This window comes from Aureobasidium namibiae (genome assembly GCF_000721765.1).
Source record: "Aureobasidium namibiae CBS 147.97 unplaced genomic scaffold scaffold_1, whole genome shotgun sequence".
Classification (NCBI taxonomy): Eukaryota; Fungi; Ascomycota; class Dothideomycetes; order Dothideales; family Saccotheciaceae; genus Aureobasidium; species Aureobasidium namibiae.
In genome coordinates, this window is record NW_013581208.1 from 65173 (window position 1) to 80987 (window position 15815).

The 15815-nt window shown below is 50.7% G+C and overlaps 8 protein-coding genes across 8 annotated transcripts; 6 read left to right on the top strand and 2 right to left on the bottom strand.

Moving 5' to 3' along the window:
- Positions 1–18: 18 nt before the first annotated feature.
- On the top strand, positions 19–1050 carry M436DRAFT_77203 (kelch repeat protein; the record flags this gene model as incomplete). Its single annotated transcript, XM_013576864.1, has 1 exon — positions 19–1050. One exon carries the CDS (start codon positions 19–21, stop codon positions 1048–1050), a length of 1032 nt encoding a protein of 343 aa, XP_013432318.1.
- Positions 1051–2338: 1288 nt separating this feature from the next.
- M436DRAFT_35636 (uncharacterized protein) lies at positions 2339–3105 on the top strand (the record flags this gene model as incomplete). The annotated part of the gene is made up of 3 exons (XM_013576252.1): positions 2339–2680; positions 2738–2760; positions 2820–3105. 3 exons carry the CDS (start codon positions 2339–2341, stop codon positions 3103–3105), a joined length of 651 nt encoding a protein of 216 aa, XP_013431706.1.
- A 517-nt stretch (positions 3106–3622) lies between these two features.
- M436DRAFT_68519 (uncharacterized protein) lies at positions 3623–4020 on the bottom strand (the record flags this gene model as incomplete). Its single annotated transcript, XM_013576722.1, has 2 exons — positions 3623–3936; positions 3996–4020. 2 exons carry the CDS (start codon positions 4018–4020, stop codon positions 3623–3625), a joined length of 339 nt encoding a protein of 112 aa, XP_013432176.1.
- Positions 4021–4484: 464 nt separating this feature from the next.
- On the top strand, positions 4485–5846 carry M436DRAFT_30086 (alpha/beta-hydrolase; the record flags this gene model as incomplete). The annotated part of the gene is made up of 1 exon (XM_013576079.1): positions 4485–5846. A coding segment is annotated over one exon (1362 nt), but the record flags the coding sequence as incomplete, so codon positions are not given.
- Positions 5847–7351: 1505 nt separating this feature from the next.
- Positions 7352–8299, top strand: M436DRAFT_77207 (short chain alcohol dehydrogenase; the record flags this gene model as incomplete). Its single annotated transcript, XM_013576865.1, has 3 exons — positions 7352–7719; positions 7769–7955; positions 8009–8299. The coding sequence occupies 3 exons, from the start codon at positions 7352–7354 to the stop codon at positions 8297–8299; spliced, it is 846 nt and encodes a 281-aa protein (XP_013432319.1).
- Positions 8300–8882: 583 nt separating this feature from the next.
- On the top strand, positions 8883–11016 carry M436DRAFT_59324 (glycogen debranching enzyme; the record flags this gene model as incomplete). The annotated part of the gene is made up of 3 exons (XM_013576568.1): positions 8883–9449; positions 9502–10226; positions 10278–11016. The coding sequence occupies 3 exons, from the start codon at positions 8883–8885 to the stop codon at positions 11014–11016; spliced, it is 2031 nt and encodes a 676-aa protein (XP_013432022.1).
- A 1114-nt stretch (positions 11017–12130) lies between these two features.
- M436DRAFT_59325 (uncharacterized protein) lies at positions 12131–12864 on the bottom strand (the record flags this gene model as incomplete). The annotated part of the gene is made up of 2 exons (XM_013576569.1): positions 12131–12609; positions 12789–12864. The coding sequence occupies 2 exons, from the start codon at positions 12862–12864 to the stop codon at positions 12131–12133; spliced, it is 555 nt and encodes a 184-aa protein (XP_013432023.1).
- Positions 12865–13752: 888 nt separating this feature from the next.
- On the top strand, positions 13753–15433 carry M436DRAFT_35782 (putative serine peptidase; the record flags this gene model as incomplete). The annotated part of the gene is made up of 4 exons (XM_013576282.1): positions 13753–13987; positions 14059–14147; positions 14205–14727; positions 14781–15433. The coding sequence occupies 4 exons, from the start codon at positions 13753–13755 to the stop codon at positions 15431–15433; spliced, it is 1500 nt and encodes a 499-aa protein (XP_013431736.1).
- Positions 15434–15815: the final 382 nt, after the last annotated feature.

Below are 15815 nucleotides of genomic sequence, written 5' to 3' on the forward strand. Positions count from 1 at the left end.
TCACCACCGAACACAGTCATGGCGACTATCAAGGGCACCTGGACTCAGGTCTATCAAGCTCAATCACTCCAACGCTCATCTCAAACCCTCTCCGCAATTGGCAGTCTCGCCTTGATCTTCGGCGGGGAGCTTCGCCCTCGCGAACCCCGCGATAACGACGTGCACATCATCGACCTCGTCCCAACCTCCAGGGATCAGGACGCGCAGGAGGCCACCCTACGAAGCTATGTCAAGACCAGTGATTCGCCCATAGCACGTGTGGGTACGGCCAGCGCTGTGGTGGATGGCAAGATCTACTACTTTTCTGGTCGTGGCGGCGTGGATATGGCGCCGATTGACGAAAGGGGTCAGCTCTGGCGATTCGATGCTGGTGGCACCGGTTGGCATGCAATCTCACCTACCAACTACTCGCGACCCGTACCAGAGCCTAGAAGTTACCATTGCATGACCTCTGATGGAAAGAACACTCTGTACTTGCACGCAGGGTGTCCCACTTCTGGCCGCTTGTCCGATCTCTGGTCCTTCGATGTCAATGAGCGCAAGTGGAGCCAACTAACTTCTGCACCTGGCGCCCCTAGAGGAGGTACTTCAATCACATTCTCAGGTGGTAAATTGTACCGCATGGGTGGTTTTGACGGTAACCATGAATTGGGTGGTGAGATTGATATCTACGATATCGCATCTAATACATGGGACACCCATACATTTAAGCCCGATGGCAAGGGAGGGCCTGGCTGCAGAAGTGTGGGCAGTTTACTCGCTGTCAGTGTCCACGGTAGGCCCTCTCTGATCACTGCATTCGGAGAGAGTGATCCTAGTTCTCTTGGACATGCTGGTGCAGGGAATATGTTGCCCGATGCCTGGGTTTGGGACGTTGAGAACCAGAAATGGAGCAAGATCATTGGAGAAGAGGGCGGGGAGGTACCACAGGCTCGAGGATGGTATGCTGCTGATGCTATGGTAGTCGAAGGCAAAGAGTGCATTATCGTGCAAGGAGGCCTAGCAGAGGACAACCAGCGCTTGGATGATGCTTGGATACTAAACTTCTGAGTTTCCATCCAGACGATCGCAGGAGACTTGGTCCATCACCTTGTGCGCCTCGTGCCATCTGGTCTAGCGAGACGTGCCCTGATAAGATCCAGACAGGGATATTGGTGGGGTAGCTACATCAACTTTCGCGTTACTGCCCAGACCCTTTGAACAGGTAGCTGCTGTGTGAAGGAATCTCATCTTGCGTCTAAACTCTGTCGTGTATGCTTGCCAGAGCCCAGATCGGTGTGAGCGACCGCCAAACCTGAGTAGTCTCTTCAGTATGATGCGGTCCACGGCTGAAGTCGTGCAAAACTTGGACACAATGCTTCCATGTCTTGACTGCGGAGACTTTGACTCCAAACATCGACGATTGGTTGTGATTGCTTTGTTGGCTGCTTGATCCAAGAGACTCAGCTATTTGTGTCATCCAGCCTGAGCGACAAGCAAACGACCAAGCCTCTGTGAGCAACACACATCTCACACCCAAGCAAGGCTTAACTTAGCTACATGTCTACAGTCGCAGTTGCAAAGGATAAGCCTGGTCAAGTCATCAAACAACATCACCAGTGTGTTGACCGCGCAGTCCCGGTTAGATCAGAAAAGGTATGATAAGCTGATGTTGTTGTTCTGAGCTGCCTTCTCCACCGGACGAAAGGAAAGCAAAGCAAAGACATTCCACAAAGAGTCACAGGGACAGACCACAGACCCTGAAAAGCAAAAAGCCTCGGCCGCGTGCATCCCGCATGTAGCGCGCGCATGACATGACGTGCGCCGCGATCCTGCCTATCTTTTATTTTTGTGAGTATCTCAGGAGCTTTAAGCTCTGAGAGACTGTTCTGTCGTGATACAAACGTACCTTCAGGAGGCCAGCACAGTCATGGCGATGTCAGGGCAGGCCGCATCGTTTTAATCGCGCAAGGAAAAATGAATACAAGAAGATATAGCAACAAAGAGGAGAGTTTAAAGAGGAATGGCGAAGCTCCTTTCTCGATTGTCAATCGTCCTTCTTGCTTTCTGCATTCTTTGCACTTCATAGGGCAATAAACCCGTTTTCGAAAAGAGTGCAATTGCGCCTGTGATTCATCTTTCACATGCTCAGCGTCTCCAGATCTTGATAACCCTCTTCTGCCACTCTCCGCAATCTTCCCACATCATCGTCGTCTCCCCACGATCTTGCTTGCTCGTACTCGGCAGTATATCGATTCCGAGTCATCCTGATACTGCCTCGGCTATACCAAACTACAACTATTCTACAAAACAATCCTTCCTGTCCAGCATCATTTCAACCTAGTAACTAAGCAAGACTATGGACTCACTCACCGCCGCCCAACGCGTGCTCGAAACCCCAGAACTGCTCGAAATGATACTAGCAGAGCTGCACCCATGCCAATTACTCGTCTCCCAGCGCGTCAACACACTCTGGCACGATCTAACCGCAAACTCACCCCAATTGCAGCAACTGCTGTTCATGAGGCCGTCATGGCCAAAAGCCAAACCCTTTGACGCACACCTGTCCTGCGAAGCCAATCGACCCAGCGAACGACCCAGAAACAACATGATGCTGAGAAAAGTGCTGGGTGGGAGATACCCTACGTTCACACCTCGAGTGACCAGCGAGAAAGATGAGGAAGAGTACGCAGACAAAGGTGTAGAAGCTCCAGATGTCAATCCAGATGATATCAGTAGCATACCTCGATCGGTGAAGAGTCCGTCGAGCTACTGGACCTGGTAAGAGTCTACGTGTATCTTGCGATGTTGGGAGAGGTTCTGTTCTGACCGTGCACTAGGGATGTCAATGTCATGTACCCCAGCGACAAACTACCGACAGAAGATCCCGCCGTACTGTACGAGAAAGCGAGCTGGCGTCGCATGTACCTCTGCCAACCACCCTGTACGGAGCTATATCTTGCGCGTCGCTGGTGTCGAGCGGCTCGACCAGCAATCGTATCCAAGGAAGGCATCACCATGGAGACGTTCATCGAGAAGGCGAACAAGGCCCGCGAACTCTGGAATCAGCTCTTCATCTCGAGCGATGGTGATTGGCACTTTGAGGGACCTATGCGGAGCAAGTAATTCGGACTAACTTGCTGTCTGGCTGATGTGTTTGTGAATGAGTGATACGATTATACCCGGGATATGACGTTCTTGCTTTGGTCTGGTCTGTAGGCGCATGTATGAGTAGCAGGCTTCAAGTATGGCACAGTGTTGCCGCTATAATGGTCAATGATCTACACGTGTGACTGTGATGTGAGATGCTGTACATCTGTGATCAGCAGCCATCCGTATGTGGTTGTCGGTGCCCTGCAGATGGAGATGGTACTTGTCTTGCCGTGCGCCGGCTGATACAGAAGGTGGTGACACTGACCGGTGAGAGACGGACGGGTAGGTGAGCTATCAATCAGCTCGAAGTGTATGACATACCGTACTTCCAAATCAAGTGGTATCATATGTATGGAGTGGAGTGCCGTAAGCAAGCAACAAGAACGCCATACTTCCTCAACCAGACCGACCCATATGCGCCGTGTATATGCAATGCAAATTCTCAACCACCTCCTTCTCCTCTCATGTGCTTGGGTTTGTTCCAGCAGTCCTATGGGTCGTCCTCAGGAGCATCCTTGCCATCCGTCGTCTTGATATCTCCAAATGCACTCTTTCCACCATAAAGCTGTCTGCTCGGGTTGTCTGCGCCCGCCTCGAGCTCCACACTAGAGGAGACAGGCTTGTTGCCGCGGAATCTCTTGCGCATATCAATCAAGCCACGTTTGCACTCTCCGTATCCTTTCTTCAGCTGCTGGCATCGAGTGGGGAGGGTATCGACGAGCGGCGGACGAAGGCAATCGGCGGCGCTGTGGCGTTGGACCATGATACAGTCGCTCTGTTGGAGACATTCGGCTAGTGCGGCACCTGTGGCAAGTCAGTCTCTGAGACATGGACAGGTTTGGATGCTGGTGGAAGAAGCATACGGATGTCTTTGCACGAAGAAGGCATGTTTGCGGTGGTTTGCGCTGGACAGAGAGGACCGAAGAGATGATTGGTTGGCTGGAGAGTGACTCAGTTTACTCTAGCGATAGCGCACTTAAGAGTGTGCCCGTGATATAAAAGAGCGTATAAAATTCTGCAACAACAGTGTTGATTGTTGGACAATATCTGATCGGCCAACTACAAGTCGGTTAATTATTCTTTGCTCACGTGTCGGACAAGAAAGAACAAGAACCCCGGACCGACCGCATGCGCACGGACATTCCCTTTCACATGCTCCCCCCCATGACGTCGATGAAACGATTCTTAGTGTCTCAATTGAGTCGACTCGGCACTGCATCTGTACTACGACTCAACAGCTTTCTGCAGCTTGCTTCCTTGACTCCAGACTGACCTTGTCGCGTCCCTTCGATGGATGTTTGATATTTCCAATCTGGCCCTCACAATATAGCTCTCATCTGGAACACACCAACATGCCTAGTATTCCCTTCATCGGGAGGTTGCATCTCCAGGAGTATCTGGCTCTGCTCGGCTCCTTTGTTTTGATAGGTCTGGAAGTCATCATCAGAGGCATCACCCTAGCCCTGCCAGGTCCCATCATACGCTTCTTCTACAACTGCTCGCGTAAATTATTCAACCAGCTTTCAGGTGCACAAGGCCGGAGATCACGAAACCGAAAGAAGGCCATTTCATCCCCAATAGCTCAAGCTTCGGACTTTGTCGAGCTCTGCGAGTTGTTCGGCTACTATGCAGAGGAGCATATCGTCCAAACCAAGGACGGCTACTTGCTAGGACTACACCGTTTAGGATGGAAGCGTGGCGAAGAAGACCAGAGAGTCAACAGTGGGGAGGGCAGCATCCAGAAGAAGGTCGTCTATCTCCACCATGGCCTGATGATGAACTCCGAGGTCTGGGTTTGCCTGACCGAAAAGGAACGTTGTCTACCCTTCGTTCTTGTCGACCAGGGATACGATGTCTGGCTCGGCAACAACCGTGGTAACAAATACTCCAAGAAGAACGTCCACCACTCTCCCACAAGTGCCGCATTCTGGAACTACTCAATTGATCAATTCGCCTTCCACGATATCCCGGACACTATCGACTACATTCTTGCAACCACCAGTCAAAAAGCTCTGTCCTATGTCGGCTTCTCTCAAGGAACTGCTCAAGCTTTTGCAACTCTCTCTATCCATCCTAATCTGAACGACAAGGTCAATGTTTTTGTTGCACTTGCCCCTGCGATGGCTCCCCCAGGCTTGGCAATGGGCATTGTCAGCTCCTTCATCAAAGCATCACCGGAAGTCTTGTTCCTGCTCTTCGGTCGCAAGGCAATCCTGAGCAGCACCACCATGTGGCAAGCGCTACTATATCCTGGTATCTTCTCCTGGGTTATTGATAAGGCTCTACTTTACCTTTTTGGTTGGCACGCAAAAAACATCACCGCATACCAAAAGCTGGCAGCTTACCCGCACTTGTTCTCTTTTAGTAGCACCAAGTCGGTCGTCCACTGGCTGCAGATCATCAGAAACGAAACTTTCCAAATGTTCGATGATGAGGTACAGGCTCCTCTCTCGATTGCTTCTGGTGCAAAGTACTACAAGGTCGCCAAGTATCCTACTCGCAACATCAAGACACCCATTGTTCTTGTTTACGGTGGAAGCGACAGCTTAGTGGATATCAAGGTCATGCTCAAGGAATTGCCTAGACATACAATCGCCAAGGAGATCCCCCACTACGAGCACCTCGACTTTTTGTGGGCCGAAGACGTACACAAATTGGTCATCCCACACGTGCTCCAAGCTTTGGAGTCCCACTCTACTGATGCTGGACGTAGGAGTATGATGTCGCCCTTCAGACCTGCTCGCCCGCAGAGTTTGCTACCCGCATCGGTTCCCAGTTACTCGGAGGCAGAAAGCACGTTATGGGATCCCGCGGACACCGACGGCTCGAGAGATCCAAAGAGTAGGCTGCTACGAGCATACCGTGTAAACTCGCCGCGTCGTTTGTCTATCAAATCCAGAAATCCTAGCGGCAAGACTTCGCCAGAGCTGGTCCATGTCGGCTCACCCGATGCTTCTGCCATCACTGAGCAATCAACAAATTCACGCCCTGAGGGCTGGTGGTCGAGTGACGAGGTCGCAGGTACCACGTCCGACCCGGCAACACCAGATACACACAGCCAACTTGAGAACAAACGACCCGAAACACCAGACACAAACACTCAACACGAGAAACAAGCTACACCTAGACGGATAAGCAGACTCCCTATCGTCCAAAGCGGTACAGGTCTCGGTATTTCCTCTCCTCCTCCATCAGCCATCCCATCTTCGGTCGCAGCCGTCAAAACCACCCCTACTTCCCCACCATCATCCCATAAATCCAGACGCAGTATAGATAGTCTACGGTCCTCGGCCGGAGAAGCGAGTTTTGGCGAACATGGCATTAGCTTCGGTATAGGAGGCAAAGGCTCCATAGCCGAGGGGGTTGTGAGCAAGGAACTTGGGGCTGCGCAGACATTGCGCGCGTTGGATGCTAATGGTAGTGATGCTTCGGATTCGAGTAAGAAGAAGAAGGCTAAGCAGCAGACGCCTCGTCGATATTAGGTATCTCGATGGGCGTGAAGTTCTGTCTGAGTTTGGTAGAGCGTAGACGTTTTTGTCTTTGTATACAAATCAGAAGGATATCTACTATTCTGCCCATGCGCTGCCAGTATTTCTGGGTGATTCTTCTTCCATTATTTTCGAAGTCGTTAGGTGGTCCAATGCACGACGAACTAGGGCATTTTCACTGGTGGGACGTGATGGGCTGGAGAGGACGAATAATTCCCTTCTGTTTGGTGGTAGACCTCCTTCTTCCATCCGTCAATCACCAAGGCGTACCCGTCATTTCTCCTATCTACTCTCGACATTCCCTTCGATCGTGAGTCGCTCGTCTGTCCTGCGGTGGATCTTCACCATGGAAAGGCACGATGGTTCTCGAATTAGAGATGTCTCCGGCGAGAGCCTAGAGCGTAAGTATCTCAATGGACACTGTCCGCTCTTCCGAGAATATTGTGCATTCCGATAGCTACTCGCGTGACATGGTTTTGTACTCGAGAAGGAGGGTCAAGGCTGTCGACCCTGCCCATCAAGGTGTTGGGTGCGTAGCCGAAACCTTTCCCCAGATTTCAAACAAACAAAAGGCGGAGCATGACGTTCACCACGGTCACCATTTGTCTCGTTCATGCAGGATCACCAAACTCATCAGAACTGCGCAATCGTGACAGAGAAAAAGAAATGGCTCAACCTTCTCAGCTGGCTGAAGCCTCTCTTCAACGAGACACTCATAAAAGATATCAACCATGCTAGACAACACCAATCCATCAGTCGCAAAGACAGCCATCATCAGCGGCGGTGCTCGCGGTATCGGCCGCTGCATTGTGCGCAGATTCCTCGAGCGCGGATACAAAGTCTTTATCTTTGACATTGACGAGGAAGAACTGAAGCACACGACCACTGTCCATCTGAAGCAGTACTATGACAAGAAACAACTCAGCTCCGCCATCTGCAACCTACGGTCTGTTGACGAGATTCGCGAGAAGGTCAAGGAAGCTGCAGACTTCTTAGGCGGTCGAATCGAGGTCGTTGTCAACAACGGTGGTATCGCTGCGCCAACGTGGAAGGATGGCAAAGCCATGGATGATCTTGAGACGTTCCCTCAATGGCAGGCGTAAGCAACGTCGCTCCTCTTAGCTGGACGAAATGCTGACCAAACGTAGCTACATTGAGACCAACCTTACAGCTCCCTTTGCCGTTTCACAAGCATGCCTCCCCTACATGAAGCTCGAGGACAAGACAGAATCTCATCATCACGATAATTCCGATGCTGGCCCGGTAGTCATCCACATAGGTTCTTTTCGCGCAGAAATGAGCGATCCCAACCAAGAAGGCTATGCATCTTCTAAGGTACGTTGGCTCTCATCGATTGTTTTATACCGCATGACTGATCAAAACCATAGGCCGGCCAAATTGGCCTCATGCACAGCATGGCCATCAGTTTGAGTCGCTGGGGCATCCGCTGCAATCTCGTCGCTCCCGGCCGTATCAAGGTCGCCCACGAATGCAAGGACGGCGACGAGAAGGGCATCGAATGGGCACATCAGAATGAGGAGAAGGACGTCGACGACCACGCTACCAACAGAGCCGGTAGACCCAAGGACATTGCCGATGCTGTCGAATACTTGGTCAACGCAGGCTTTGTGACCGGACAGGCCATCACCGTCGACGGTGGCGCCGTCAGGACGAAGTAAAAGAGGAGAAATACAGCCACCAAGTCACGAATATATTTATTAGTCCTTGCTAGCTTGCTCGGCCGAGTTTGAGCCACAAGTCACCTATTTCGACCCTCCGGAGGGGCTGCAGATTGTCAAACGCACTTGCGGCTATTATCCAGAACTTGTTCTTTTGACCGACCTTGCCAAGCAAGAATGTGTCATGATGCCAATGTTTTGACAGTATTTCCCTAGATCGACAGCTGTAGCACAGCTAAGCAACATGTTAACACGAGCCGTTGGAATGTTTTTTGCTATGCCAGCCGACTTCGGCAGATTAGAACATGGTCACCACAAGCACTTACTCCGGAGTCCCCGCATCAGTTGTGGGGGATCGACGTCTACCACGTCCATCCTAACCTCTTTCACCACGTTACATCGTATCATGTCTCGTCGGCAGAATTCGCCCTATTTGCTCTTGTACCATGCCTGCCCATAGTCCGTCATTTGACAGCAAGCGTTGTTTCAAATTAGCCGATGCTTCTTGGTATATATACTGAAGATGGATGGCATTCTAAATTCTCGTCACCACCAATAGCTGAATTCCTGCAGTGTTTTCAGTATGTTGTACTCATCTTTATTCCTTTTGGCTGTACAGTCAGGCCTCACTGTCAAAGGAGCCAAGGCTAGCTCATCCCCGTCTCACGAGAAACGAGCCCTCGACACTTCTGCAATTGCAACAAAGTATTTCGGAAATGATGCACCCTGGTACAAGGACAGAATTGCATATTTTGAATGCAGTGATTCTCAAATTACCGATGTATACTACTACCGCTGGAAGATCTTCAGAGCCCACCAACGTGATCTGGGTGCCAAAGGCTATATTTCTACCGAATTCTTGGATGATGTCAGTTGGCAGCTCGAGCCGTGGGCATCCTTGAACGACGCTACTGGATTCCACGTTGCTGAGGGTAGATGGAATAGAGACCGCCGCTTCAAGGATGACTACCTCACTCACATGTTGACTGGTGGTGACGACCGTCATTTCACAGACTACATCCAAGACTCTGTCTGGGGTAGCTATCTGGTGGACAACGATGTGCCTAGCGCGACAAAGTATCTGGATCAAATGAAGACTCTGTACAACCAATGGGTCGACCACTTTGATTCGTCTAAAGGTCTATACTGGGTGAGATTGTCAGCTGGACATCTTCAAGATATGATAGCTAACGTTTTAAAAGGTCGAGCCATTGCTTGATGCAACTGAGTATACCATCTCCTCGATCGATGCTTCTGGTGGCAAGGATGGCTTTACTGGGGGAGATGCCTTCCGCCCCTCGGTGAACTCTTACATGTACGCCAATGCGCGTGCTCTGGCTAAGTTGGCTGGTCTGGTCGGCCAGACGAGTGTCACCACCGACTACAACTCTCGTGCTGCAGCAATCAAGAGCAACGTTCAGAAAAGCCTGTGGAACTCTACTTTGAGCCACTTCATCGACAGGTACAAGGTCAGCAACGACTACGTCAAGTACTGGGAGCCGATCCGCGGACGTGAGCTTGTCGGTATCTTACCTTGGACCTTCGATCTTCCCGACAACTCTTCCGAGTATGCATCCTCATGGAAGCACCTTCTGAACCCCAACGAACTCGCCGGAGCCAAGGGGTTACGCACTGTTGAGCCCAGCTACCAGTACTACATGAAGCAGTACCGTTACGATGCTGCTTCTGGGCGCCGTGAGTGCCAATGGAATGGACCTGCTTGGCCTTTCCAGATCACACAAGCACTTCTAGGCATGTCCAATTTGCTCGACCATTATTCTCAGAATGTCGTCACCAACTCTGATTACATCAAGTTGCTCAAGCAGTACACACAAATACACTACAACGGTGCATCTCTCAATCTGCAGGAAGACTACGACCCTGACAATGGCGGTGCTATTGTTGGTTTGGCCAGATCACCACACTAGTAAGTACACTTCCGCTCTCTTCCCTAACTTTCTCTAACATTGTGGTTTAGCTTCCACTCTGGCTACATCGACCTCATCATGACAGGTCTGGTCGGTATCCGTCCTCGAGCAGACGACTTCCTCGAAATAAATCCTCTGATCACAAGCGACATCAAATACTTCAGAGCCGAAGAAGTACCCTACCACGGCACCAACATTGTTGTGCAATGGGACGCAGATGGCAGCCGCTACAACCAAGGAGCCGGCCTCCGCGTCGAAAGAGACGGCGTAGTCATCGCTACCTCACCAACACTCAAACGCCTGGTAATTCCCTTCCAGAAGAAAGCAATCATAGGCATCACTCGCCCGATCGCAAAGAGCATCCAACTCCAAACCACCACCACATATCCCTATGGCAATGCCTCCTCCGGCACAAACATCGACAACGTCCACGACGCTATCGACGGCCGCGTATGGTTCTTCCCCGAACTCGCCAATGGTTGGAATTCAGACGTCAACTCTGCGACCACTCAATGGTACACGGTGACGTTCGAATCTGCGACCCAGATCTCGAGGGCCGAGATTGCATTCTTTGATAATGGGAACGATTTCAAAGCTCCTACTGCGTACTCGGTACAGGTGTTGAGTAATGGGAAGTGGGTGGATGTTGCTGGACAAAAGAAGGATGCTGTTGTTGCCAATGGTATCACCAATGTGCAGTTTACGGCGACGAGTATTGCGCAGGTCAGACTTGCGATTACGCAGCCTGCTGGTAAGAGGACGCGTTTGGTGGAGGTTAAATACTTTTGAGGAGGTGAGACGAAGTAGAGATACCCAGGAGTAGCTTGTTGTCGAGAAATGATCCCTTTTGATAAACATCTGACGTATCCTAGTCGTTTCATACGTGTTGTGTGTTCCTCTCGTATGCAATGGTACGTCATAGAGATTGCTGTCAAAATGCATGGCTCTATTCAAGTGGTGTGTAAACCCCTAGAGAGTCGGCGGTATCGCGGGTCTCAGTGGATACCTTGCATCTACTGAAGGAACTCGGCGTTTTCATGGCTCCCAAGCATTAATGAGGAGAATAGGACAGAGAGAGAGAGAGGCTCGAATGCATCGGTATCTGTATCTCCTACCCTTCTCTCACGAAGTTCTAGACACTATACAAAGGCAGCATGATCTGCGTACTAAAGATTGAGCCAAAGAGAGCTTCGCGAAAGTGAACTCTCGGTGGACATCGTCCTGCTTCTCGAAAGCACTGTGCATTGTGATAGCTACACACTGGATACGCCTTTACACACGGGGATGCCCTGTCAAAACGACCGGTGCTTGACCTCTTCGACTGTGTCGGCATGCACGCCCATCTCGTGAGTCATCAATTCGAGATACCGCGTGACAAAGAGGTCCATATGGTCGTCTGGAGAATAGTTATCTGGGAATCGGATGGCAAATGTCCTGTAGAATGACACAGCACGGGCGACGGCTTCGCGTGAGAGGCGCGGCACTAGCGTAAACCTCCTTGTAGTTGACGAAGATTTCGAGACCGCGAGCTTGGGCGGTCGAGTTTCTTGTGTGGGGTTCGACATGGTCGCCAGCGTACAGGTTGAGGTTATCCTTGGCCACGGGTAGCGCTGCTGCCCAAGCGCCGACACAGTACCAGATGACCTGCTAACTGCGAGTACCCCTTTGGCCTATCGGCCAGCATCTGACACTCTGACTTGGACATGCCTCCACTCAGCTCCAAATTCTCGAGAGCTCGGGCCTAGTTGTATCTGGCTTCGGCATCGGCTCTGGCGAATGCCAAAGTTGAATCCATTTCTGAAGTTGACGTGGTCGGCGCAGACCCATTTTTATACTGCCGGCAGGAGAGCAGCGCTTGAGCTTCTTGTTATTTTCCTTGTCGTTGCCGAGGAAGACTGCCTGGTCAGGCCCCTCTGGGCAATAGCCATTGGTGTAGCCGCCAAAAGATGGCGTGCTGCCTATCGAGTCGGAAGCGGGCTTGTCTTCGCTTGTCATTGCGAGCGATGAGGCCGCGGTTGTAGTCGGTCTCTCTCGCAACTGCGTCTTCGCGCAAACGCCTGAGCTCTGCTATGCCGTATGGACGCTGGCGGCCGGGTCGATGTTGTTCGGGTACTTGGTATTCTTGTTGCGCGTCAAGAGCGATGCGCTGCCTGAGGCGAATCGAAAAAGCTTTATTATCCATGGTTGTCTGAGGAAGATCGTGCCTGTCTGGGATGCGTATAGAATGAGAGGCGTGGCGAGAGGGTGAGGAAGCATAGGCTTTCCATTCTGAGTTGGATCTTACCATCACCTTGCTCAGACAAGTCTTTGAGCATAATGTAGGTGTAGCGGCGTGGGCGATGTTACTGATCAATGCGCTGCTGGAGGGAGGCCGTCCATAACCTACTCGAGAACAGTTTGCCTGGTATAGAATGCAAATGGGAGGAAGTTTGTGATGTGGCGGTCGATTGCTCGCTCGATACAGATCTGCGCCTGTTCATTCACTCCATATTGAAACTCTTCACTTTCACTTCTACCAGCGTTCGATTCACATCGACTTGTGTCACTCAGACCAGACTTACAATCACATAGCCTTCTAGGGAAGACCGACTCAGTAGAGACCAAGTGCCTTGAATCTCCTATCAAGCCGAAAGGCATGGGAACGGTTTGCCATCCAACAGCGAAGTTTGCCACATGTAGTGCATGTATAGAGACCGTTTCGTCTTTTGCTTGTGCTCTTTATACTGTGAGACTCGCCACTTTGGAGTGAACTGAGTGTCCCTTGCTCCTTGCTCTCAGGACCACATGTAAGGTCTTGCCGGCAATTCAAGATGAAGGATGGCACAGAGCAGAAGCGGAAGGTCCAAGGTATATACGGAGTCCAAGCTCGCACGCGATATCGGCCGAAAGATGTTCCGCGATCTTGGCGACAAGCAAGCATTCGAAGACGCCGCTTGGTTCAGCCACAGGATCTTGTTTCATCGTTCTTATGTCTCACCACTTCCATCTGTTGTGCTTGCTTGATATCAGGTTGTGATCCGCTGTATACCATTTCGCTCCGATGGATCTCCACATCCAAAGTTTGTTCAATCTCACGGCCGTAGTGTATCCACAATCTATATACGAGAGAGGGGTCGCCAAGGCACAATCGCCCAAATAGGAAGCTAGGAGATCTGCCCTTGCAGTCCCAGCACGCGAGTGTGACCCTTATCAAATATGGAAGGTATAGTGGTGCAAAAGTCCGAGCTATCATCCGTGACTGTCCAATCTGTTGGACTTCGGCAACAGAATTGAGTCTTTTAAATCATTAGCCAGGCGCACATCTTCCAGTTCTTTCTCCCCTCTCTTTATCAATCATCCTTCATCACCGCCATCATGAAGAGTGTGTTGGCATATTTTTCTGCATTATTACTTGGTAGTTTGCCGCTTGTGCAAGCATTCAACAAGGATCAGCATCAACCATGGAAAGCCACGAATGGCGGCACGAACAAATGGCGTTATACTCATGTGGCCGGCGAAGATGAGCACGCAGCCATGTCATCTGTCATGGCCTCTTCCAACACAGGCAATGCGACGTTCAGACAGTACATCGATCACGACAACAAAGATCTCGGTACCTTTGAACAATTCTACTTCTACTCGACTGAGTTTTATGGCGGTCCTGGTTCGCCTATCATCTTGTTCACCCCCGGAGAGGTCAACGCTAGCGCTTATACGAGTTACCTCACTACCAACAGAACTACTGGTGTGTTGGCAAAGGAGATCGGGGCTGCAATAGTTTGTACGTCACGCTGTCACTATTGACTCTCTTGGCCAACTCCAAGATGACTGTGCTAATCTAGTGTTTAAAAGGCATTGAACACAGATACTGGGGCTACAGTTCGCCCTACGCTGACCTCACGACCGACAACCTCAAGTACTTGACACTTGACAACTCCATCGTGAGTCTCAGCATTGAATGTTCTTCCTCCCAGTCAGCTTGCTAACCTTTCCACCAGAGCGATCTGACGAACTTCGCAAAGCACGTTCGACTTCCCTTCGACTATCATAGAAAATCGAGCCCTAACCGTGCACCTTGGGTCATGATGGGTGGATCCTACTCTGGAGCTCTGGCAGCTTGGACTGCTTCGACTCAGCCTGGAACGTACTGGGCATACTGGGCTTCGAGTGCACCTGTTCAATCAATTCTGGATTACTGGCAGTACTTTGTCCCAATCCAGCAAGGAATGGCAAAGAACTGCTCTACCGATATCTCTCTTGTCATCGATCACATCGACTCAGTTTTGTTGAATGGTACGGACTCGGAGATCTTCTCACTAAAGCAGTCTTTCGGTCTTGAAGATTTGGAACACAACGACGATTTCGCCGCCGCACTACAGAATGGTCCTTGGTTATGGCAGTCCAACCAGCTGTACAGGGAAGGTGGATTCTTTGAATTCTGCGACGCCGTCGAGAATGTCAAACCCAACAGTACCAATGCCACCGCTCTTCCTGGCGCTGAGGGTGTCGGTCTCGAGAAAGGTAAGCATACTGACCCTTGATGTCAAATTCAGATGCTGATTATGGTGGGCTAGCTTTGGCCGGTTATGCGACTTGGTTCAACTCTACCTATCTGCCAGGCACTTGTGAAGGCTATAGCTCCGCCTACGAAGAGTGGCAGGGTGAACGCAACGTCAAATGCTTCGACACCTATGACGAATCATCTCCGATGTACACAGACATCTCCCTTAGCAACGCTTTCGATCGCCAGTGGGTCTGGATGACCTGTAATGAGCCTTTTGGTTACTATCAGACCGGAGCTCCTAAGGATCGTCCTTCTATCGTCTCACGTCTGAGCACCGCTGAATACTGGGAACGTCAATGCGCTTTGATGTTCCCTGCATCGAACACCACTGTCGTTGGTCTCGATAGAGGTGCCACAGCAGAAGCGGTCAACGCAAAGAACAAAGGCTGGAACAACTACTCGCCTGGTTTGTTGTATGTCAACGGTGATTACGACCCTTGGCGCGAGGCAGGAGTGTCATCAGACTTCAGACCTGGGGGTAAATTAGCGAACTCCACACGCAACCCCGTGGTTATTGTCCCTGGCGGTTTCCATACTAGTGATCTGGTCACACAGAATGCAAAGGTCAATGCTGGAGCCAAGGCTGCTATTGACGAAGCTGTTGGTATCATGGTTCAATGGGTTGGCGAGTTCAAGCATGGAAAGCACTGGATGTCGGCTTAAATTTATATACATATGCCATAGACCGCCACCCCTTCCGAAGAAAAGTTGTTGGTAGCATCAAATGACAGCGGAATGGTATTTCAGTTCTGTACTCTCGTCTCAGATCTCAATGGTGAGGTCCCTCTATTGTGTCCACTAACGCAACTCGCATAACTTTGTGAAGCTCCCGAGAAGAAACGCAATAACAACAAATATCAGCACGCACAAGAGCAAAAAAATGTTACTCGCGGCGAGCGAAATTCGAACTCACGATCTCTGCATCGTCATGTTACCGGTGTAGTTACCCTGCAATACAGACCTACACGCTCGTGCACAGTCGTATGGTAATAACTTAACGAGCTTGTTTTACCAAGACATTTTGATGCAGCGTCTTGACCACTAG